The sequence below is a fragment of the Mauremys mutica genome, chromosome 6 (assembly GCF_020497125.1).
Source record: "Mauremys mutica isolate MM-2020 ecotype Southern chromosome 6, ASM2049712v1, whole genome shotgun sequence".
In the NCBI taxonomy this organism is placed as follows: domain Eukaryota; kingdom Metazoa; phylum Chordata; order Testudines; family Geoemydidae; genus Mauremys; species Mauremys mutica.
The window spans coordinates 30,251,375-30,276,331 of NC_059077.1; the positions used below are offsets into that span (position 1 = coordinate 30,251,375).

General features: G+C 43.7%; 1 protein-coding gene across 3 annotated transcripts in view; it reads left to right on the forward strand.

The window, feature by feature from the left end:
- Positions 1-24,957, forward strand: part of PARP8 (poly(ADP-ribose) polymerase family member 8) — a 163,499-nt gene that overhangs the window by 132,883 nt on the left and 5,659 nt on the right. For all 3 annotated transcript variants that reach the window (XM_045020211.1, XM_045020212.1, XM_045020213.1), the window contains 11 exons: positions 1,197-1,289; positions 8,045-8,170; positions 9,477-9,542; positions 10,815-10,882; positions 11,241-11,289; positions 15,003-15,115; positions 15,323-15,395; positions 16,802-16,871; positions 18,077-18,153; positions 19,770-19,839; positions 21,981-22,065. In XM_045020211.1, coding sequence (XP_044876146.1) covers positions 1,197-1,289; positions 8,045-8,170; positions 9,477-9,542; positions 10,815-10,882; positions 11,241-11,289; positions 15,003-15,115; positions 15,323-15,395; positions 16,802-16,871; positions 18,077-18,153; positions 19,770-19,839; positions 21,981-22,065 — 890 coding nt within the window. The remainder of the gene's footprint in view (positions 1-1,196; positions 1,290-8,044; positions 8,171-9,476; positions 9,543-10,814; positions 10,883-11,240; positions 11,290-15,002; positions 15,116-15,322; positions 15,396-16,801; positions 16,872-18,076; positions 18,154-19,769; positions 19,840-21,980; positions 22,066-24,957) is intronic.

A 24,957-nucleotide genomic window follows, 5' to 3' on the forward strand; every position in this document is an offset into this window, starting at 1 on the left:
TGGCCTTAAATATGTGAATCTAGTAATAATCTTTCAGTGGTGAGCAAGGGTTTGCTAATAAAATGTGAACTATTGGAAAACCTGAGAGCCTATTCTCTTTAATTAAAACTTAATTATGTTGATTTTTTTGTTTCTATCCTTTTTGCTTTATGTGAATCTGCATACAGGGTTTATTTTGTAAGCTGGGGTGTAAATGTACAGCGCTCTTGCCTGCTGCTCATTAAGTCTCCATGTGGACCCTGCTTCCATGTACTAAAAGTTCCATAGTTGAAACTACAGCAGATCAAAGCACACTACAGGTCTTTTACTATGTGGCAGCAGAATCCACATGGCCACTAAGCGAGCAACAGGCTAGAGCATTGTAGATTCATACCCCAGCTTGCCATGCATTAAATCGCCATATGGACAAGACCTATAATTCTTGCTCAGCTTTGATATGTTAAATTTGTTTCTGTTTTGTTAAATAACTGTAACTGAATCATTATGAATGAATGGTTTCATAAAAGATGGAGGTGTCAGTCACAGCTCCATAGTTAAGGATGAATTGAATTTTGCACTTAAAGCAGGGGAAAATACAGTGTCATCTTCTTCAAACTTACAGCAGTTACTCTATGAATACAGAATGATTTTTATGAGGATTTACAAGTAAATCTTTAGTTTAGGAATTAAAATTAAAGTAGGTGTGTTTAAGAAATTTAGCACCCACTGTCTGACCTTTTCATTTGTCCCAAATGATCTCACTAACAGAATAACAGACACTGATGGAGAATTTTTCAGTTCTGAAGAATAAAAGTGAAGAATTACTATTAATCATGCAGGGGAAAAGTATTCAGTGTAGCCTGTGCAAAAGATTTCAGTGGGTTTTAATTATATGGGAAGTTTTTAAGAGTCTGATAGAGCAGAGTTAAGGTTATTTGGGTGCTCTCACTGTGAATTTTCATACTATAAGATGTTTGGATTTCTTTTAAATTTAACCAGAACTGTGAAAATCCTGAGTTTATAACACTTGGTTTTGGGATAATTATAACATCCCTATAATGCAATTTGCCCTAAATTACTGATATGTACTCTCAACATTTATGAGAATTAATATGCATGATTTATATTTATATTTTAGGTGGTACATGGAAAAATTAATACTTACAAATTGGAATAAAAACACAATTAACATTTTGTTGTTGTTGTTTTCTCCTTAGCCGACAGTATGTGAACGGGAGCTGTGTGTTTTTGCTTTCCAAACTCTAGGAGTAATGAATGAAGCTGCAGATGAAATTGCCACTGGGGCTCAGGTACAGCTATATAATGTTAATCATGTGTTGAATTTTGTATAGCACATCCAACAATTTCTATTAATCCATTTTTACTAATTTTCTTCATATCTCTGCTCTTTGCTAACTCTTATGTACTCCTTCTCAGTGTGCAGAGACCAGTAGAGATGTGATTACATACTTTACTGTATAGGCGGGATATTCTAAGGGTATGTCTACACTACCTGCCGGATCGGCGGGTAGCGATCGATCTATCAGGCATCGATTTATCGCGTGTAGTGTAGACACGATAAATCGACCCCCAATCGCTCTCCCGTCGACTGCTGAACTCCAGCTCGGCGAGAGGCGGAAGCAAAGTCGACAGGGGAATGGGGGCCGTCAATCCCGTGCTGCGAGGACGTGAAGTAAGTGATTCTAAGTTGATCTAAGATACGTCAACTTCGGCTACACTATTCTCGTAGCTGAAGTTGCATATCTTAGATCGATCCCCCCGCCAGTGTAGACCAGGCCTAAAGGTGCTCATTAGGCAGTTCCTAAATTCTGCTCCTGTTGAAGCCTATGGGATGTTTACCATTGATTTCAATGGTGGCAGAGTTAGGCCAATGCTAAGTGCTTTTGAAAATTGCATTCTTTCTTCTGCAGAGTTGAATTTGGTCACCTGGTTAGGTCTGAGCAGTCCATTTATCTTGTTGGAGATAATTCCTATTTTATCTTAAAGAGCAATTGTTACTCTTAGGCAAATACTAAGCCCTCTTCTTTTCATGGTGTTGGGATACAGGTGTCCATTGTACATCTGTTGTTTTGATTATTAAATAACAGTCGGCACTGTCCTGATCCATTATTACTACACTGTTTTCTTCTCTCCATTCAGAGGAGCAGCCCTTTTAACATACCTTTGTTTTTTTACTCTAAATTTGTCTGTAAGTACTGGCAGGATATTGCTACTTACCCTGTAGTTATTTGTTTTCTTCAATATTTTTCTTTAGAAAATCCTGTTAAATTGTATCTTCCAAATTGCCTTTTTATCATATTTTATTAAAATTGTTTAAGAACTTTAATAAGTTGGGACAGTATCCATTACAAAGCCCCTGGGGGCTGAGTGAAGTATTACACACTGGTTGCTGGTTGTGTAGTGGCCTGATTTTCAAAAATGTGAGGACCCACAGGTTTCAATTAACTTTAATTAGAGCTTCTGAGTGTTCAGCACTTTTGAAAATAAGGCCATTTCACTTTGATTTAGATATCCTATTTTGAATTTCTTGTCCTCTTCCTTTTGTTACCCTTTCAATTAATTCCCTAAGGTAGCCCTCACTAGGTTGTAATTCCCAAGACTCCCCCAGCTCCTTTTTTAAAAGCAGGTGCTGTACCAATCAGTCATCAGAAACAATCCTTGGCTATGGCCAAAGAGCACACAGCACATCTCCTGGGGGAAAGAGTGTAATGGCAGCTCCCCCAGTCCTGAGCATGCTTTGTACTGGCCTGGTTTCCTGTTTAATTTAGAGCAGACTTCAAGCTGCTCTGAATTATACCAGCTGCCAATGGTCCCAGAGAGAATCAGTGGGTGGTTAGTAAGTTCAAGGCATGTGCCAATATGCCAATAGCAGGGTGGGGAGTGGTATAGGAATCATGATTCTGTCTCTGCACAACTAGAGGGTGTTGCTACACTGGGGTGATCCAGTCTTGGGTAACTAGGCCAACTTTAGAACCAGAATACACCAGCTGTGTGGCATAAAGCAGCAGCACTACACTGGAGGATTTGGGGCACTGCATTTAAAGATTTAGGGTCTGATCCTACTCCCAATGGGAGTTTTGCCATTGACTTAATTGCAAGTTGGTTCAGGGCAGATATCCCGAAATAAAATAACAAATCAAGTATTTTCATATCCTCTAAAATCCAGGCTTATGCAAAAAGTAGAGTAAAGCAGGATTTCTGAGTATTGGTGCCAGGGAGAAAGATTAGAGTTTCACTAGGAACTCTCTTAGGATATGTCTACATATTGAGCTGGGGATTGAGGAGACACATTTACACTAGTTTGCTAAAAATAGAATGTAGCTGTGGCAGCATGGGAGGAGCTAGTTATCCAGAGTTCATGCTTATCAGATACTCTAGGTACGTATTTACGCTACCATAGGTGCACTTGATTTTTAATCAACGAGAGCTAACACAAGTATGTTTCTTCACACCGGGAAGCACACTGCCAGCTCAAAGTGTAGACATACCCTTAGACTCCTTTGAGAATCAGCACAGATACCTAAGTTTGAAAAGTTCTCCACGTCTGTAGGTTTTGTAAACTGGGAAGAAAATAGAGCATCTTAATATTTATTAAAAAAACAGGAGTACTTGTGGCACCTTAAAGACTAACAAATTTATTTTAGCATGAGCTTTCGTGAGCTAAAGCTCACTTCTTCGGATGCATAGAATGGAACACACAGACAGGAGTGTGTGTGTGTTCCATTCTATGCATCCGAAGAAGTGAGCTTTAGCTCACGAAAGCTCATGCTAAAATAAATTTGTTAGTCTTTAAGGTGCCACAAGTACTCCTGTTTTTTTTGCAGATACAGACTAACACGGCTGCTACTCTGAAACCTTAATATTTATTGTGGATTTTAAACTTTTCATTAAAAACCCGGGGGGAGGGAGATGCTTAAGTAGCCTTCTTGTTCAGGACATATGAGGTCTCCAGTTATTTCAATTGCCAGAAAAGTTTTTATCAGAAGAAGATTGTTCATTCATGCCAAGATAGCAGAGGAGGAGAAGGGAAAACAGTGTGACTCACTACCGCACAATTCCTTCTATCTTTCCTGATGATTCTCACTTTCATTCTGCTTCTCTAAACGGAACTCAATTTTATTTCCCTTGAGTGATTGGATCTGATAACTTTTAGAACAACTTTAATGATGAATCAAGATACAGTCCATCTAGAATGATCGGAGGAATTACAAGTGCTTCGTAAACAAAACTCATCTCATCATCAAACTTATTTTCAAATTATGAAATTTCTGATGCAACTTTTATTTAAAACTGAGTGTATGTTACATGCACAAACACATGTACATTCACTAACCTGGAGCAAATTCCAGGAGATCAGTTCCAAGCTATGCTGTAATCTCTGTAGCGGCAAGGAAGAAGAAACTCTCAGCCTGGGCCATGAACTGTTCCACTATTGCAAATCTAAAAGGCAATACTTCCCATGGTTTTTACAACTCTATTCTCCAGGGGAGCAATGACCTGTGGATCTATGTAGTGCAGATCCACCAACCCTGTCTTTGCACCAGTCCCCCATCCCATTCTTGCTTCATCCTTGAGCAAGATTGTTAGCTGTTATCTGCTACATTGTGCACAGGTATGCATACCCCCTGTAGAGCTTTCTTCCTCCCTCCTAGTGCATCTGGGGATTCCACACATGTACAAGAGGAATTAGGGTTTGCTCCATGGTAAATCAATATACTCTGCATTACAGTATATTTAGGGCCAAACCTTGGTCCCATTTTGGGAGATTCTTCTTCGAGTGATTGCTCCAATGCATTCCAGTTAGTTAGTGTTTTAGATAAGGATAGGGGGAGTATTTCCTCCCTTCCCCTTCCCGGTGCGGGCTCATGCCCAAGGCACCGGGCTTTAAGCCCTGTGCAGCGTGCCAGAGGCCTATGCCAGTGGGTGACCCTCACGGCTCCTGCCTCCGTTGCCTGGGCGAGGCACACCGCACCGACAAGTGTGCTATTTGTTCGGCTTTTAAGCCGCGGACCCGTAAGGACAGAGACAGTCGCCTCAAGCAGCTCCTTATGGAGGCGTCCCTCCAGCCCCCGGCATAGTCAGCGCCGGCACCGAGGGCTTCTTCGGTGCAGAGTGCACCCGCGGCACCGACCGGCTCCGGCACCGTGGCCACGGTACCTAAACCGCCGCCTAAGACGACCCGGCACCGCTCGCTCTCGCCTTCACGCAAGCAGAAACTGGCGAAGGCTGTAGCGAAGGCACGCACAGAGTCCGCCACGAGAGTGGCTGCGGCAGTGCGTAAAGCGGGCCCTGAGCCCTCGACTCCGGCTCCACAAGCACCGTCGAGTCCGGCACCGCCACGCTCCCCGGCACCGACCGAGGTTGAGCCAAGGCTGCCTTCGACGCCGGAGACATTCTCCTCCGCGCGGGACCTGATCAGACTTATAGAGGCTCCGAGCCTCCGGCCCCCGGCACCGCCGGTGCGGGCTGTTGTCTCTCTGGGCAAGCCAGCCAGAATGACAAGACCGCCCTCTATCGACGAGCGGCATGGAAGACGGTCCCGGTCCCGGCGCAGGTCCCCGTCCCGTCGTTCGGGATCTCGTCGCCGCTCCTCTTCACGGCACCGAGCGCCATCCCGACGCCGGTCTGAGTCCCGGTACCGCTCTCGATCTCGGTACCGGTCGCACTCCCGGCACCGATCACCGTACCGTCGATACCGTCGGAGATCGTCTCGGCACCGCGACTCTCGGAGTCACTCCCGGCACCGCGGATCCCGGTCCCGGTCGAGCTCCCGGCGCCGGTCAAGCTCCCGGCACCGCCGCAGCCCGCGCTCACATTCACCGTCCCGTCGGCGCTCTGCGTATCGACCCTCGGTGCCGTCGGTGCAGGGCCTCCCGCCTTCAGCGGTTCAGTCCTTCGGCACCACAGCACCGCCTTGGCCATCCCGCCCACCGTCCGTGGCCTCCGGTGCCGACGATACTGCCCACCGATGGCCGACCCCTCAAGGACTCCCTCATGAGCAGTGGGGCTACTGGGTCCCGTGGGGGCAGCATGAAACGCAGGGTATCCCATTTCCCAGGAGGGATGTGACCACCAGCACCAGGGGCCCTGAAGCGACTGTTAGCCGGCCGCCTCCCTCCCCTCCGCACGAGCCCTCTGCTCATCCGGTCCGCCAATCACCCACGCCTCACGATTCGGAGGAGGCTCAGCCACCGACCGTAGAGCCTGAGCCGGTTGTGCAGGGTGCATCTTCATCATCCTCGCCGGATGAGGCGGTGGCAGGTGCTGCGGCCAGCGAACCCCCGCCCATTGACCTCCGGGCCTTCCAGGACCTGCTTCGCAGGGTGGCGGCGTCCATGAATCTCCCCGTCGAGGAGGTCCAAGAGGACGAGGATCCAATTACCAATGTGGTGGGTGCGGACGCTCCCGTCCGCGTGGCGTTACCCTTTGTCCGGACCATTCAAAAAAACGCCACTACGCTCTGGCAGACCCCCTGCACCCTGCACAACCGGCTCAGGCTCAGGGCCCGCTTTACGCACTGCCGCAGCCACTCTCGTGGCGGACTCTGTGCGTGCCTTCGCTACAGCCTTCGCCAGTTTCTGCTTGCGTGAAGGCGAGAGCGAGCGGTGCCGGGTCGTCTTAGGCGGCGGTTTAGGTACCGTGGCCACGGTGCCGGAGCCGGTCGGTGCCGCGGGTGCACTCTGCACCGAAGAAGCCCTCGGTGCCGGCGCTGACGGTGCCGGGGGCTGGAGGGACGCCTCCATAAGGAGCTGCTTGAGGCAACTGTCTCTGTCCTTACGGGTCCGCGGCTTAAAAGCCGAACAAATAGCACACTTGTCGGTGTGGTGTGCCTCGCCCAGGCAACGGAGGCAGGAGCCGTGAGGGTCACCCACTGGCATAGGCCTCTGGCACGCTGCACAGGGCTTAAAGCCCGGTGCCTTGGGCATGAGCCCGCACCGGGAAGGGGAAGGGAGGAAATACTCCCCCTATCCTTATCTAAAACACTAACTAACTGGAATGGATTGGAGCAACACATCTCGAAGAACAACAGTTACTACAGGTGAGTAACCGTCTTTTTTTGTAGGATTTGTACCTTAGGGCCTGATCAAAAGCTTATTAAAGGGGCTGTAATTAAAGCCATTAGTGCTTTAATTACTGCAGTGTTTACTCTATACTTTAGAAACACACAGTTTTTAATTAAAATGTTCTTTCCTACTTGTGTATAATATGAATGCACTGTATACAATAGATGGGTTTCTGTCAGTAGATGAATTGGTTTATCAATTTTCTTGACATACCGCTTATTTCTCCACAGTATTACAGACATTTGTCAACTAAACCTAAGTTTCTTCTCAAGCAAAATTACTGCAGCATAACAATATTTATTTAGTCCTTGGACTCCGCGCACTCACAAAATACCTCAAAACCACTGTAGACCAAATTGTACCTTATGTAAGATCCTCAAACATATAGTAAAATGCATATTTTTGAAATGAGAAATATCATTTAACCCTTTAGGGATCTGGAGACAATGATTCAGATAGCTCATCTAACATGTAGAAAAATATTTTATACCTGAACAAAATGCAGTCTGTTATTTCAAGTTGAGGGTACAATTGTGACTTCAGTTACACTACCATGCAACTATATACCTTGTAAAATCAGATACTACTGTATATCCACAGCCATATTGTACAAGCCATTCAGTGAATAAAGCTAGTGAATCTGAGGCATTGTGTTCCACAAAGATTTTCAAAACTGGGTTAAGTCAAATTTCAAAAGACTAAAATATGAGTATGAAATCACTCACAGGAGGCTGTTATTAGAAAATGCGGAATTACCACTCCTGTGACTTACGGTTTTCAACAAATTTTCAAGCATTGGAATTCAATCAGCGGTCATCATTGGTATAATAATTAAAGACACAACATCAAAGAAGAAAATTCTATGATGCAGGAAGACAGAAGATGATAATTCTGGAGAGACAAATAGATTATTGAATCTCAAAATAAATAGTTTTCTGTGAAAGAGCCATTTCTTTATGTATGATTTTCTTTATTTTTAGGTGGTAGATTTATTAGTATCCATGTGTCGATCGGCATTGGAATCACCCCGGAAAGTTGTCATTTTTGAGCCATATCCTTCTGTAGTTGATCCTAATGATCCTCAGATGCTGGCCTTTAATCCAAGGGTAAGTAGTTGTCTCTTCAACAGGTAATGTTTGCTTTTAGTCATGTGTTATATTTCAAAACCAGGTCCAGTTCCACAAAATAATGTGTCTTCACACTGACAGATATAGATTTAAAATACAGTACATGTACAACAGTGTAGCCATGGAGCCTATGAAATATTTTAGACAATATAAAATGTCGTTTTGAAGCTGTCTAGAGGTAAACGTTCAGTCTCCCTGTTTGTGGGTGCAAATTGTGGATGCAAAATTTGTTCATCTGGGAGCATATTACACACATCAAAGCAAAGTTGGCCTTTGGGAAAATTTAACCATGTGTCTCTAAATCCGCTTATTTTTATTTTACATTTCTAAAGTTCTTATTTGTAAAATGATTATATTCTTAAAATATTAATTTTTAAAATAATGATTATACTTGAAACGTGTGTAATACTTTTCATCTTCAGAGAGTTCCCAAGCAATAACTAACAAAGTAAAAACAACAAGGAGTCCTTGTGGCACCCTAGAGACTAACAAATGTATTTGTGCATAAGCTTTCTTGGTGCCCAAATAAATTTGTTAGTCTCTAAGGTGCTACAATGACTCCTCGTTGTTTTTACTGTTACAGACTAACACGGCTACCACTCTGAAATCTAACAAAGTAAAGAATATTGCCTACAACACAATGCTAGACCTTTCTATTCATTTTGAATGAAATTCACTCCTTGCAAGCAGAGGGCTTGCAGAAGACCAATGCAACCAACACAACATTTAAATCCCACTGAGGCCCTATTTTAACTGCTTAAGTGGGAACTATGGACACTCTGCATAAGGGTAAATTTCACCTTTTTTGAACAAAGGCCAAACAGTGGCACACTAACATTTCCTGGGTTTTTAACTGATTCATTGCTGGCCCTTCACTCCACTCACTCTGCTCCCATGTTCTGTTGAACAGCAAGATGCACCACTGAACCTGATATTTAAATAACTGTCAGACTCATAAATAGTTATTAACATTTGTTGATAAATTGATCTAATTTACAAAGTGGATTTCCTTATTTGCAGTGGATTCTAGTGAATTTAAACAAAAGTAACTGGTGTCAGTTGGCCTTCCAGACTTTTCCTGGGTTGTGGATGAGTTGATGTGTGGGATAGAAGAAGAATATTGGATGTAGAGATATGAGAGGGCTTGGTTTGTTGGTCATTGGTCTTAATTGTTGCTTTATACCAAAAGTATATGAACTCAGAGCATTGAATGAGTATGTTGATATATAAAAGAGCTCCCCCCCCAAAAAAAATTAATGTATTCATTTATTTTACATTACATCAGAAGAAGAATTATGATCGAGTCATGAAAGCATTGGATAGTATTACTTCTATTAGAGAAATGACACAGGTAAGTATAAGAGTCTTTTAGTCTCTTAACTGTAATTTACCGAAGGATGTACCTGTTTTTATTTGTTGCTCTTTTGGGGGAGGAGGGTGGTGCCTGGCATTGTATTTTTATTTTTGCTGCCGAGTTGCAACAATATAAAAATACGTGTTAAAAATAACAAACCTGCAGTATCTAGATGGTGACAAAATAAAACTGATGAAACAGAACTCCGGTCGCTGGAAGCTTAAATAAGAGATAATATCCGTGGAATGGAACATTGTAACAGAATAATGGCCAACTGCTGCTTCATGCATTTTAGGAAATAGCAAGGCCAAGCCAAGTCTTTGATTTTTCAAAGCAAGGGTCATTGATTTTGTGACAGTATACTATGGTGATGGCTTTATTTCTATTATAACTAGAACTTTGTTCATTTAAGTGAAATTGAGAGGGATTAGGAGCCAGGGCTCCTGTGACTTAGATCATGCAGCTTCTGAATACTCACTTTGGGACAGATTTTGATACCTTTGTACACTACCTTTGTTGCGTAGTACTTTACTTCACAAGTGATCCCACTGATTACTAGTAGTGCAACACCACACTATTACCGTGCTGTTAAATAGATGTAACCTCACCAAGGTTTGTAAAGCTTAGTTAATCTAAGTTTGTACAATACTTTTAGATTCTGAAATGAAAAATGATGCATTTACAAAATACTATTATAATTTTAATATAAGAATTAAGCCACTATATTGCACATTATATTATCTAGTTGCCATTTTAATACTAGGATGAAGTATAATTATTGCTGGGCTGAGTAGATTTAAAGGGCTACTTCATGATCCTAATATAGTCAGTGGGAGTTTTCAGTGTGAACATTATCTGGTCCAGTATTGATTTTACCTATTTAATACCATGGAGCAGTTAAAATAGCTATTAGTGAATTACCACAGAGTACTTTAGAGAGGCTTTGTTTTACTGAAGTTCCAGTCCAGTTTCCTAATGTCGGAGCCAAACACTACTAGATGGCCTCTGCCGTTCTTGCTGTGACCAGCCGTGTTAGCTCCAATATACTTGTTCTGAAGCTACATGTAAGCTTAGAAATTCTACCCAAGGGAAGAGAATTGCTGTAGTAATTCTTGTTGTTGTCAAGGCAGTTATAGCTGTTTAAGGCTAAATGTCAGTAAATCTGTGATGATGAATCCAATGTATTCATTTATTATAGATGAAATTATGTGTAATGTAATATATACAAAATTTTAACCAGCAGTAAAGAGCATAATTACTGTTTTCTAGGCACCATATTTGGAAATAAAGAAGCAGATGGATAAACAGGACCCACTTGCGCATCCTCTTCTGCAGTGGTATAGAATTGACTTACATTAAGATAAGAATTATTTCAGTACCATGTTGAACAAATAATCATTTTATTATTTTTAATTTGGTGTTAGCTGGCCCTAAGAATTAATATTGGCATTTAAATTTTTTTCTGGGAGCTTTTAGGACCTGATCCAAAGCCCACTGAAACCAATGGAAAGACTCCCACTGACTAGTGGACTTTGAATCAAGCCCTTGACCAGCACCATGCCTATGCACCACTTAAGTAGAATAGATGTGATTCATAGGCCTTCAGCTAGCCTCTGTCAATGGCCATTAATCAATACTTTCCTAGAAGAAAATTTTGTATTGATACATGCATTTATTTATTTTTCTTTATTTCAGGGTTATTTCTAGTAATAGGTCACATATTGTGAAACTACCAGTGAACAGGGTAAGTTTGGAGTTATTTTCTTTGTATATTAATATGGTGGGATTTCAGAACTTTGTTCCTGTTTAAGTCAGCAGGAGCATTACCATTAACTCCAGTGAGAGCAGGTTCAGGTCAACGCTGGGTGCTTTTAAAAATCTCACTTATGATATGTGTGTGAGTGTGTTGTTTATTTGTGTGAAGAAACAACACAGCCTTGGTAATATCTGATTAATTTCCTTAGTATTCATCCTGCTGTTCTCATTCATTACTTCAATATTTCACACTAATATAGATCCTTTTGAACACTTCGTCTCTTTAGGACGTGGACTACAGATGTAGGGGTGTGTTAAAGACAGTTTTGCATGCATAGACACAAGTAGATGTACTATAAAAATGAATCAGTAGTGATGGCACTCTGATCTTTGAATTGAGTTGTTCATTCCTAAGTACAGTATTATGCCTCTGATTTTGTTTATAATACACTGAATCTGTGGCCTTTCAAATCAGAGTCTTAATTCAAAGCCACCTGAAATGCTTTCTGGAGTGGCTCACAACCATGAGTGCCTACTTCAGGGCAGACTGTCAAAAGCAAAGCAGACACCCGAAAGTGTTGGTATATTCTACAAATAAATTTCATCAACCCATTACTAAGTGTGAACTCCCAAAGTACAGGCAATCCCTTTAGACACGCCAATCATATGAGTCACAGGCAATCTCCTTAGACACTCCAGTCTATCTTGCCACCCAGACAAGCTGGACTACATGATAAATGGTCACTTATACCAAAAATCACAAAATATTCTAAGTTACACCAGGTCCCAAAAGACCAGTCACTCACGCAGGTTGATTTGCATCCTGGATCTCACACCAAAGACAACACTGGTAGCCACTTCTGTAGTAAATTAACTAATGATTTATTAGCTAAGAAAAAAGAATGAGAGTTACTGAAAGGTTTAAGCAGGTAAAAATAGATGTACAGTTGAGTCACAGTTTATCATTCCAAATGGTAGCAGAGATGGTAGCAGTAATCTGCATTTTCCAAAAGTGTCTTAGGGCTACCAGAATTATTCTGGGGATCTCTGTCTTGTCATTCATTTATTCTGCCCTGTTAGAATCCAAACAGTCCAGAGATGAAGAATTTTTCCTTGTGTCTATACTTTCTTCTCACAGAAAACAAGCTGGCAGGGTCACTACCCATGTGGGCTCTTTCTTTGAAGGTGGAAGAGAGAGGAATGCACTGCAATTAGATACCCACGGCTGAAGCCTGGGTTGTAGACCCTGCGAAGTGGCAGGGTCCAAGTGCTCGGGCTGCAGCCTGAACTCAGAAGTCTACACTGCAGTGAAACAGCACCTGAGTCATCTGGCATGGGCCAGCTGTGGGTTTTTATTTTTAGTGTGGACATACCCTTAGAGTCTTTGGACTCTGATCATCATACACAATGACCACTTGCCTTCAAATGCACAAGAATTAGCACTTTCCTGTTAAAGTTCTTCATTTGTGTTACACAAGGCTGCTTTCTTCTTCGAGTGCTTGCTCATGTTGATTCCATTCTATGTGTGCGCGCACCCACATGCATGGTTGTTGGAGATTGTTGCCTTAGTGGTATTCGTAGGGCCGGCAGTGGCGCTTCCTTGAGTTCCGCACCAATGCCACAGGCCCTATGCCCTCTCAGTTACTTCTTACTGCCTGTGGTGGTTAGTCGGAGGACCTTTCCTTGCATAAGAAGGGCTAGCGGTTTCATCTCTACTGACTTTGAGCCTTAGGGCCTTGTAAATAGTTTTTGATAGTAGTTAGTGTTAAGTAGTTGTTAAGTGTAGTTAGAAGTTAGAGTCCAAGTGGAGACTTTGCCCCAGGTGGGGCATGCCCTGGGCTCCTAGGTTTAAGCCCTGCACGGACTGTAACAGGCCTATGCCTGTAAGTGACCCCCACAACAGCTGCCTCAAGTTCCTGGGGGGCATCACATGTGAAGGACAAGTGCCATATTTGTAAGAACTTTCAACCCAGGACTCAGAGGGAGTGGGATACTCGTTTGCGGGCTATCCTCATGGAGTCTGCCCTTCGTCCGGCTTCCGAGCCATCCTGCCAAAACTTGCCGAGTACTTTGGCCTCGGTGCACAGTGCGCCCCTGGCACCAGGGTCTGCCCGGCACTGCTCCCCATCACCAGTGCCCAAGAAGAAAGCAAGGAAGCATGGCTCCCCAGCACCAGGAAAGAAGGGCCATGGGGAAGGGTTCAGGCCACCTGGCCACTCCAGAGCCACACGTCCATGCCTCCCTGGAGCCCTTAGCCCCTTAAAATGTCCACCATCGACTCCCAGGAACAGTATAGGACCCAAACCCATGATGGCACCAACGCCTTCCCAAGTTCCCCACAAGGGCAATCTAGCCCTTAGGGGACAGTGGAGTGCCGCTGATCTCCCGAGATGAGACAACACTCTCCACCTCCACGCCGCAGATCGCCGGAGTCGCAGCTCAGATCCTCTGGGGCTTTCTCTTGGTCACCAGCACCGTGATCGTGGTCCTCACTGTCTTGATGCGGATCACCTAGAGGGAGGCACCGGTCTCCAAACTACCAGCACCATTCGTCCACCCACCGGTTGTCCTCTCGGCGCAGATCTTGGCCGCCTGCCCTGTGGGAGTGCTCCCCATCACGTGTCCAGTCCCACGGGACTGGCACCAATCCTCTCGTTCCGGCGGCGACGGTCAACAGGCAGACTCAGGCATTGATGTCCCCACTGTGGCCTCCGGAAGGGAATTCCTCCAGCACAGAAGGAATTCAGCCCTTCAGCCCCTCGCCCAGACTCCACCAATGCAATTGGGCATCCGAGGCTACATCGACGCCTTGGTGGCACAGCCAGTGGCCAGTGCAGTGGCCTTATTGGAGCACATGGGGACTGCCGGTCAGGATGATACCTCCCTCGCACCGCTCATCTACCACCACCTAGGAGCAACAGCTGGCGGCACCGGATCAATGCATGAGACCCACTCGGAGGTCGGAGTAGAGAAGACAGTGCCCACCCCAAAATCCCACTCCCCCAAGGGATGATGCTCCTGAGCCTCCCCCAGTGGTTCAGTCATCATACTCCTCCCCTGATGAAGTGATCACAGGACCCTTGAGGGCCAGCTCCCGAGACGATTTTAAGAAACCCCAGGCCCTGCTTCAACGGGTGGCCAAGAACTTGAGCCTAGAGGTGGTGGAGATGGCCGAGCAGGTGAATACCTTGTTCAGTGTCCTCTCAGCCTCTACCCCAGCACATGTCGCACTACCAGTACATGATGGGGTCCTAAAAATTGCCAAGACCCTCTATCTATCCATCCCACCTCCAAAAGGCTAAAAAGAAGTACTTCATCTCGACCAAAGGGTTCAAGTACCTTTATACCCACCCACCTCCATGCTCGCTGGTTGTCTCTGTGGCTAATGAAAAGGACAAGCAGGTGCACACCCATTCAACTCTCAAAAGTAAAGAGGCCAGGAATAAATTGCTCAATTCAATTATTTCAGTGGTGTCAGCATGGTTCATCTTAGATTGTCGTGTATGTCATGCACTTTCATATACTTCATAAACTGGGAGGTATTTTGTAATGAGACTGCCTTCAAATTATTTCATGTCTGACTCGAGGGGCAACAGTATATTGCATAAACGAGCACAATATCTTAGAAAAACTTAATACTGAAAATACAAGAAATCCATGTTCATTAGCATCTTTTCACTTGTATGCTGTTATATTTTACAGCAACTGAAGTTTATGCACACTCCTCATCAGTTCCTCCTTCTCAGCAGTCCACCAGCCAAAGAATCCAATTTCAGAGCTGCTAAAAATCTCTATGGAAGTACCTTTGCATTTCAGTAAGTATGAAAAAAGAATTAGTAAAAATAATGCTAGCAGTTCTTACTGTGCTCTTATCATCGAAAATATGTGTAAAGAAAAACACAGATATTCTAAGAGTTAGAGGTTTTCAATTGCAAATACATTGTTTTAGAGAAAATGGTTACTTTCATTCTGGGTGCCTTGAAACACTACTTATTTTCCTTCTTTCCACTTTTTTTTTTAAGTGGTTCACACATTGAAAACTGGCACTCCATCCTGCGGAATGGCTTAGTTGTTGCTTCCAATACAAGGCTGCAGGTAAATAATAGATACAAGGGTTCTTATCTGACCCATAGATACAAGGTTACATATTAAACATAGGGCACCTTTGGAGAGAGGCAGTTGAGATAGCTATCTTGGTGATCAAAAACTACATGGTGCAATTATATCCTCCCTTCTTTCACACTAATCAGTTGTTCCACTGGTCCTTCTGAAGCATTGATGGTGAAATCCTGGCCCCAGTGAAGTCAATAGCTAAACTCCCATTGACTTCAGCAAGGTTAGGGATCCACACTGAGGCTGTGCACAGTAGCACCTTTAGTGGCAGAGGAAGTACCAGATGCAGGACTTCCTCTTCCATCTAGGAGGTGTTGTTCACCACGGCTAAAGAGAGCATCATAAGGACCAAGTCATGGAGGAGAATGAGAGTGGGGTGACTGAATGGAGCAAGCTAAGAGGAAAGAGAAAATTAACGGGACAGTTCAGAGATGGGGAAATAAAACAAAAGGATTCAGTGAATACAGATAAAGAGTGCAAAGAAGAGAGAGACAGTACAATAGAGAGGGAGGGAAAAGAGACATCACTGGAAAAGAGGGAAGAGAGAAAGTTGGGGAAAATGACAGAACTCCATACTTAAGCTCTTGGGGGCACCCTAATAAGGAACTGAGCAGTTCCTCTGAAGTCACTAAAGTTATTCACATTTACAGGCTCTGTCTCTATATTTCTACCAGGTGCTCTTGAAACCCTGTTTAAAAACATGAATTAGGCAAAAGCATCACTGACTTCTGAAACAAATTTAAACAGTGATCATTTATTTATTTACTTAATTTAAAAATTATACCAACTGTGGCCCTGATACTGCAAACATGTATTATGAATAAAGTCGTGCAGACGCATAATTGTTTTCGGGATCAAGGGTTATATTTCAGATTTAACCTAACATTTTTTTATTGTTTATCATCATGTTTGCTAATAACATTGATTTGTTCATGGATTGCAGTGTTAAATCTCAGCACAAATACATCTATAACATTGATTTGTTCATGGATTGCAGTGTTAAATCTCAACACAAATACATCTATAACTTCAGAATATGAAGAAAAATTTCCTTTACCACCAGTAGATCTAAAAACAGGAAGCACTATTTTACAGCTATAAACTGAGGCAAACTCCTTTATCTGCATGCAATTGGAATGGTCTGTGCCATAAAAATAGATTTTGCATGGTCTTTAGGGCATGCAGGAGTATTTTAGTTTGATACAGAAGAGTTTGTGTAATATTTGCCGCAAGTTTTCTTAGGACTTATTTTGTACATAATTTAATATCAGATACTGTATTGGTGGGAGGACAAATAATTATCCAAATCAGTTTAGATCATGTACCATGTTGTTTTCCTTTGTAAAACTATCAAATTAATATTAAGCCTTTTTTACATTGTTTTTCAGCTCCATGGTGCAATGTTTGGAATTGGGATCTACCTTAGTCCATTGTCAAGCATATCATTTGGTTACTCAGGTGATATTTATAAATCACTCTAAAGAGGGGGAAATTTAAAGGGATATTTTAATTTGCTGATTTTTTTTACCTACTTCATTGTTTTAATCATTGTAGTAATTTTGGCTATTTCTATCTTAGGCCAGCATTTGCAAAAACAGGAGCTCCTGTATGCAAAAACTAAGCTCCTAAATTCCCATTTATGGTCTTAAATACATGCCCTGATTTTCAAGGGTGCTGAGCAGCCAGGACCTCCCACTGAAGTCATTGGCAACTGGCATCCATTACTTTGGAAAGGAGCCTAAATGTTGGCTTAAGAGCCTGCTTTTACACTTCTGTTTTTAAAGATCTTGGCCACAGCATGCAAATATATTTATATGCAGTATGCATACACTGTGTACTTCAATGTGTGTGCATAGGCATATAGGACCTAATCCAGAAAAAGCATTTAAGTGTGTGCTTAACTTCAATCTGAAGCGTACTCCCATTCAAGTCAATAGGACTACTCATATGCTTAAAGTTAGATACATGCTAAGGTGCACTGCTGGATTGGAGCCATGTAGGAATAAAGGACAGGATATAGTAGCATAAAGGACCATCTTTTTGTTCTGTGTTTGTACAGCGCCTGGCACAGTCGGATCCTGGTCCATGACTAAGGTCCTTGATGCTATTGTAACATAAATAAGAATAAAGGTGTTAAACGTCATGGAGTTAGGAGAGTGGCATGATTTCCATGTGGCAAATGTTATGTAGATCACTCACTTCAAAATAAAATAGCATTTAATATAATAAAAAGTAAGTAAAATATTGAAGATGAAATATTAAATTAAAATCTTTTATGGACTCATTCTAATTCTTTTTCCAGTAGCACACCACAAGCAGCAAAGCTCGATTAACTTTAAACTGAAGTCCGTCCCTTTTCAGCAAAATGCTTAAGCACATACTTAAACTGAATTCAGTGGAATTTAAGCTCATGTGTAACTGCTGTTGCACCTGCTTAAAGGTACTTTGGCTATTTTAAAGGCATTGGAACTGTTGTGCAAATGTGTGGCTCTTGGGACTGAGTCAGACTGGTGGTAGCATGTGATGCGAGAGAGAACAAGAATTTTAGGATGCTTTGCAGAGGAATCTGACCCCACTCTAATATCTGCTTTCACTCTCCATGTATATCTTATACTTACAATGCTTTACACACCAGTAAACTGAAGTAATTTTAATGTCTTTAGGGATGAATAAGAAGCAGCAGAAGGTGTCAGCTAAGGATGAACCTGCTTCAAGCAGTAAAGGCAGTAATGCATTACAGGTACAGTAGTGTATCAAACGGTATCCGGAAGGCACATTGGGTTTTGTAGCTGGGAAGGAATTAATATTCCTTCTTTGGAAAGTCGAAAATTCTCTTTTATTGTACACAATCAGCAGTATCCAAAGACATTGTAATGATCAAATATAACCCAACCGCTGGTGGTAACAATTTACAGATTATACTGCAGCAAATGTGGATTTCCTTTCATAGGCAGAACTATTTGAAAAGAAAATAGGGAAGAAATGCCGATTGAATCTTTAATTCAGTATCACTCCTGGCAAACCTCTGCCTGTGAACTCTGGAGTCTTTACTAAATTAGTGTGCAGTATGGATCTAGAATGGGTAATGCTATAAAATTAGTTTGTAACCCTCTAGAGTTCCACTCATAGCACGCTACAGATTTTCTTTGTGATAGTTGCTAAACTCTAAGCTGGTAAATTTCTGCTTAATCAAAGGTAAACTCATAGCAATTATTTATAGATGGGCATTGGGCTTACAGATGGTTAAATCCTTAGGAGGAAATTCTACACCCATTTCCCTGAACAAGTATATGCATACTGGCATGGTTCCTCACTACAGGAGGGACATGCTGTGGGGAAGCCATTCAGAGGAATTCTGTAACCTCTGTAAGTCATGTCACCATACTCCATAGCAGCTCAGAGACCAAAGGCGTAAAGTAGCAGGGTTTGGCCAAAGAGACCATGACTACATTTATCCACTAGCCCAGCCGTTCTCAAACTGTAGGTCAGGACCCAAAAGCGGGTCGGGACCCCCTTTGAATGGGGTCGCTAGGGCTGGCTTAGTCTTGCTGGGGCCCACGGCTGAAGCCCGAGCCCCACTGCCCAGGGCCGAAGCCAAAGCCAGAGGGCTTCAGTCATGGGCGGCAGGGCTCAGGTTGCAGACCCTCTGCCCAGAGCGGTGAGGCTCGAACTTTTCCCCCGCACCACCACCACTCGGAGCAGTGGGGCTCGGTGGGCTCAGGCTTCTGTCCCCCATCCTGGGCTTGTGAAGTAATTTTTGTTGTCGGAAGAGGGTCATGATGCAATGAAGTTTGAGAACCCCTGCACTAGCTAAACTCCCATGTAGAGCAATACATGCTACTATAGCCAATGTGCTACAGAGCCCTTGTACTATTGTGCTGTACCTAGCTGTTATGTGATGAAAGAGGATTCCATCCCATTGATACCAATGAGGAGAGAGGTTATGGCAGATATAGATACTCATACAGCTCATGAACTGGAGTGATGGCTACAGTGGTTCTCTGTGCCCTGCACCCAGCCAGATTGGGAGGATTCTGGTCTCCTCATGTAGGTTTCTTGTGAAAACCCCAGGGCAACCGGATTTGACTATCATTTTACTACTTTTATTAGCTTGTTTCTCATTGATGATGTGATTCTCCACCAATATTATCCAGCCCTTAAATTGCTAATGAAGTGGCTCCTTTGCTATTGGATAAAGTAGTTTAAATCACCACTATTGCATTTTTAACCCAATAATGCAAATGTGTCCAGCGAGACTATGTCAGTAAATAAACTATTTAAAACAATACTGTTGCTACAGTTTTACCCGTGTTTCCTTTTACTATTTTAATTATTTTTCCACATTTTATCCCTCAGTCACAGAAAAAAGGACAGCAATCCCAATTTTTGCAAAGCCGTAATTTAAAATGCATAGCCTTATGTGAAGGTAAGCTGAAAATCCCTTAAAACTCAATTTCTTTCTCAGCGCTGTACCTGTTTGAATTTGTAAAATGCAAATTAATACAAGCTTTAATTGAAGTTAGGTTTTTTTTAATAAGACAACATTGGCAGGTGTGCAGATGCCTACATCATTTCTGGGTCTTAAATCTCAATGCAGTCCCATCCCCCATTCTCCCCACACTACCCATTCCCGAAGCATACCTAGGCCATTAATAAGGTGGACTCATCATGTGTAGAAAGTGACTGGTCACCATCCTTTCAGTCTCCCAAATTCTAACCACATAGCTAGGGTTGGTAAAGACCCTTAGCAAGTCCTATATTAATGGTTTGAGCATCCAGAAAGAACATCTCCCTAATCTGAATTCCCAGCCCAGTTTTGACAGCTTGAGCAAATAATCTTTTCTTCTAGTAACCACTACACATGAATTGATTTCTGTTCTCTGCTTGTGCTTAAAAATCAATATAGTTATGTCCAATCTATATGACTATAGTCATTTTCAAAAGACTTGGCCATTTTTTAAAGTGACTAGCAAATATGTATCTGTTTTGACAGCAGGTAAAGGAAGGTAAGGATTTCATCTCAGCTCTAAAAATATTTTGGCACTGTTTGAAAGGAGAATAATTTTCAAGATGATACAATTTAAGACAATTTTTTAAAGGGACTTTTTCTCATCCTCTAATATTGCATGTGCAAATTCTACACATATATGAAGCCTTTAAAGGACATTTTTTAACAATGTAATCCGTTACTGTTACCAATTAGATTCTAATGTCATTCTAAAATTCCTGGAAACATACCTGATATGAAACTAGAATTTGTCTTTATATTTCTAATAATTTAAAAACAAAAATCTAAATATCCCAGACGTACTTTTCCAAGTGTAAATGGTATTCAAATGATAGAAATGAATGTGCAGAACTATTTCAGTTATCATAGGTCTTGTTTCTCTGACATATTTTAAAGTACAATTTGCCAAAATATATTTTTGATCAGCTAAAATCCATCTTGAGGAAGGGAAGAAGAGAGAGAGGGAGTTAGTAAGATATAACAACTCATGAAACAGTCAGTCATAAAAGAAAAAAAGTCTAGTTATGAATTGCAAGAGGCAAACATTTGTGTTGACTTAAAATGAAAAAAAGAGGAGATAAGATTTAAACCTCACACAACAGATTATAAAACTATGTATACATTCATTTATGTACAATAGTGTTCAAGTGCATTTATAGAAGGTCTTCGGAACAAAATGGTTTGTATTCAAAAATGGCCTCTACCCAGAAAACCTTATTTCTGATCATTATCTTCATGGTTAAAAAAAAATCAGTGATCTAATATGTAGCTGTTTCCTAGAGAAGTGGTACCTAATTCTCCTGATTCATAATTCCCTCTATAAGTCTGTCAGTGATTGGGACATGGGTGGTTGTGCCTAGTGGTTAGAGCAGAAGCCAATTCCAGTGGTTACAGCAGTCAGAGGCCAGAGCAAAGGTCAGAGACAAAGCCAGAAGTCAGAGCTGATGGTCAGGACCAGGTTACCTGGAGCGAAGCCAGGCAGGAGTAGGGCTATGTCCAAGGCAGGAGCTATCACAGTCATGGGCAAATGCTTTTAGCAGCCACTGAATTGCTGTTGCTGGGCTTAAGAACTGACCTGTTACCATTCCAGTCAATCAGGTGGTGTATCCAAGCCAGTCAGGTAACCTACTACAGATCAGCTGCGTTCATTAAGTTGCCCTGAGATTGGCTCTGCTGCAGGCCCTGGTTCCTGACAATGGGTGGGGGGCGAGGAAGCAGAGTTCTAGCAGCATTTGAAGAAGCATAATCCTAAATAATCAATGACTCATTTCCCAGCTTTTTCTTTCATATTTTACTTTTCACCCATTTATTATCAAACATAAATTTTCTTTGTGCCAAAGTATGATTAATTGGCCCACGGTACCCTATACCACTGGTTTGTCCATTGTTAGCAAGAATTAAGCTGATGTCCTAACTCCTAGGGTCAGCCAACTTCAGGGTTCTAGACCATGCAACAGACATTCCCACAATGCTATTTACAATGTGTAGAAGCACAGATATTTTTAAATGATGTTTTCCAGAGATGTTTTCACTGTTCAGTGTTTGTTCTCTCCTTATAGTGATAACCTCACCTGACCTGCACAAACATGGGGAGATATGGGTAGTTCCCAACACTGATCATGTGTGTACGAGATTCTTCTTTGTGTAAGTACATTACTTGCTTTTAGCTTTAAAACTCTACTTGTATATTTCCTAAAAAAATTTTCCATGTTTTCTTCAGGTTTTTTGCAACAACTTTAAGAGGCCAAAAATAAAATCTTCCTAATAATTTTTCAATAATTTATTTTTTTAAGGAAGTGTATGCTAGATCAATGACAATAGATTATTTTACTTCTACCTTTTGTTATAATAAGAAAAAAAAGAACAATGGGTGAAGGGCTATAGGCTGTTCCCACTCTATATGAATATGTCACAGTATAGTAAGTGTATCACTGAATTGATTTGAGACCAAAAAATAACCCTCCTAGAGTGTACATCTGAAAAGTCAAGGAAGTCAAAATTAGGGATAAAAAGATGTGATATATCTTTAAGTTGTACTCTAGTTGTAAAACAGATCTTCTTCTTCGAGATGTGTTGCTCATGTCTGTTCCACAATAGGTTTGCATGCTCACCACGTGAACCGGTGCCGGAAGTTTTTCCCCTAGCAGTACCCGTAGGGGAGCGCCCCTAGTGACCCCTACAGTGGCGCCTCCATGGCGCAATATAAGGGGCGCTGCGCGCTCCCCCCCTCCTCAGTTCCTTCTTGCTGCCAGTGAAGGTACTTCGGAACTGCTCTGCTCCAGCTTGGCTGCAGCTCTCCTCCAGAACTCTTGTTCATTCAGTGTAGTAGTACCTGTAGTTAAGTAGTTTAGTTTAGTTTAGTGTACCCGGGCCAGGGCATGCCCCATGCCCTGAGTTTTAAGTCGTGTGACACTTGTAGGTGACCAATGCCAGTGAGTGATCTGCACGCAGACTGTTTACGCTGTTTGGGTGAAACCCATCTCAGTGATCGCTGCAAGATTTGCAAGTCGTTCAAGCCTCGGACCAAGAGAGAAAGAGACATTTGGCTCCAGCCATCCTGATGGAGTCAGCGTTGACCCCGACTCCAGCATACCGCTCCAAGTCGGCACTGAGTACCATGGTATCGGTGTGCGGCGACCTCCCCCCGGCGCCATCTACCAGTCAGCACTGCTCCCCGTCCACAGGGCATGCCAAGAATGCTAAGAAGAGGCCTTCTCCACCACAACACCGGAGCAAAACTGGAGGAGAGGGTAGACCCATGTTGGGCAGTCCTCAGTCCCCATCGGCCACTAGGCCACCGACTCAGGTCAAGCGCAGTAGCCCAGCCCATTCAGAGCAAGCTTCCAGGATGCCCTCCATGCTGGAGGCCCTGCAAGCGGTCCAGGATGTTATGTCCATGTTGGTACTAGGAGCACCACCAATGTTGGCTCTGCAGTCCAGATGCAAGCCACCGCTGGGATCTATGCAGTCACCTCCGACTCGGTACTGGTTGCGGTCGAGGGAATGTTCCCGACGCCGTTCGCCGCTCAGCAACTGTCCCGTGTGTAGTCCAGACAGGTCACTGTCAACCCCCACCAGGTTGTCTGGCTGGGTTCCGACTGACAGAGACTACAGGCACTGCTCAGCCTCGAGGAGCGGACACCAACAGGACCGAAGCAGACAATGCCAAAGTCCTCGTCTCCGAGGGGCTATCGTAGCCAGTCACAACATGAACGTCGACGCCATTCCCGTTCATCGTCTCGCTCCAGGATCCCACCATGTCACCACTCCCACAGCCCTGGGTGTCAATCGCCATCGCCTCGCTGTCATGGATCCATCCACCAGAGCCGATTGCAGAGCAGCTGCTACCAGCGGTACTGTTCCTCCATGTCAGGATCACAGTCTTGTGGTTGGCACTGCTCCCTGTGCCACTGCTCTTCCTGGTCCAGTGACAGCAGCAGGTCATACGTTAGCCCAGCCTTCCTTCGTAGTCATCGATGAATGGAATAGGCCAGCCTGGCCAAACAGCCTGCTCCACCAGTGCCACAGAAGGTGCAGTGGCACCGGACCCCATGGCCGGCACAGTGGTACCAGTGGGCACCGTGGCCCCCGACACAGCCCCCGGTGTGGGCTTGCTCGGTGGCCGGAGCCTCAGAATGGCCCTCTCCCAGCCTACGAGGAAGGAGTCGTGGGGCGTGCATCTTTGGCACCGTGCCCAGAGAGCGACCAAGTGGTGGATCTTCCAGTGCCGATGGACACGCAAAGTACCACGCCCATCTCCTCAACCTCCCCTGATGAGGCAACTACAGCCCCTCCTCCCTCCGTCCCACAGGAGGACTCTAAAGCCCACCAGGAACTATTGGAAAGGGTGGCATGAAACCTCAACCTTCAGGCAGAGGAGGTGAAGGAGCCCTCGGACTCCCTCTTTAACGTCCTGTCCACCTCGGTACCGGGCAGGGTGACTCTGCCACTCCACGAAGGGGTGGCAAAAATTTCAAATGCTTTGTGGCAAACCCTGGTCTCCTTGCCCCCCATCTCAAAGAGAGCAGTGGCACAGGGAGCAGTGCCCACCAAAAGACATGTATACCTATACACCCACCCTTCCCCTAACTCCGTGGTGGTCAAGTTGGTCAACCACTGGGAGCGGCAGGGCCAAGCAGTCCCTACTCCGAAAACTAAAGACTCAAGGAGGCTGGATTCATTTGGGAGAAAAATGTATTCGTCCTCAAGCTTTCAGTTACAAGTGGTGAACCATCAGGCTCTCCTGGGCTGGTATGAGTTCAATCTGTGGGGCTCTCTGCCCAAATTCAAGGACTCCCTCCAGGAGCGTGACAGGAAGGAGTTCAAAGTGCTGGTGGAGGAGGGTACAGCAGCTGCCAGGGCAACCCTGCAGGCAGCATCGGATGCGGCAGACCCGGCTGCATGGTCCATTGCCTCTACGGTATCCATGAGAAGTGCGTCGTGGCTCCTGCTGTCTGGGCTGTCCAGTGAGGCGCAGAACTCCTTGCAGGACCTCCTGTTTGACAGCAAGGCTCTGTTTGCAGAACAGACGGACAT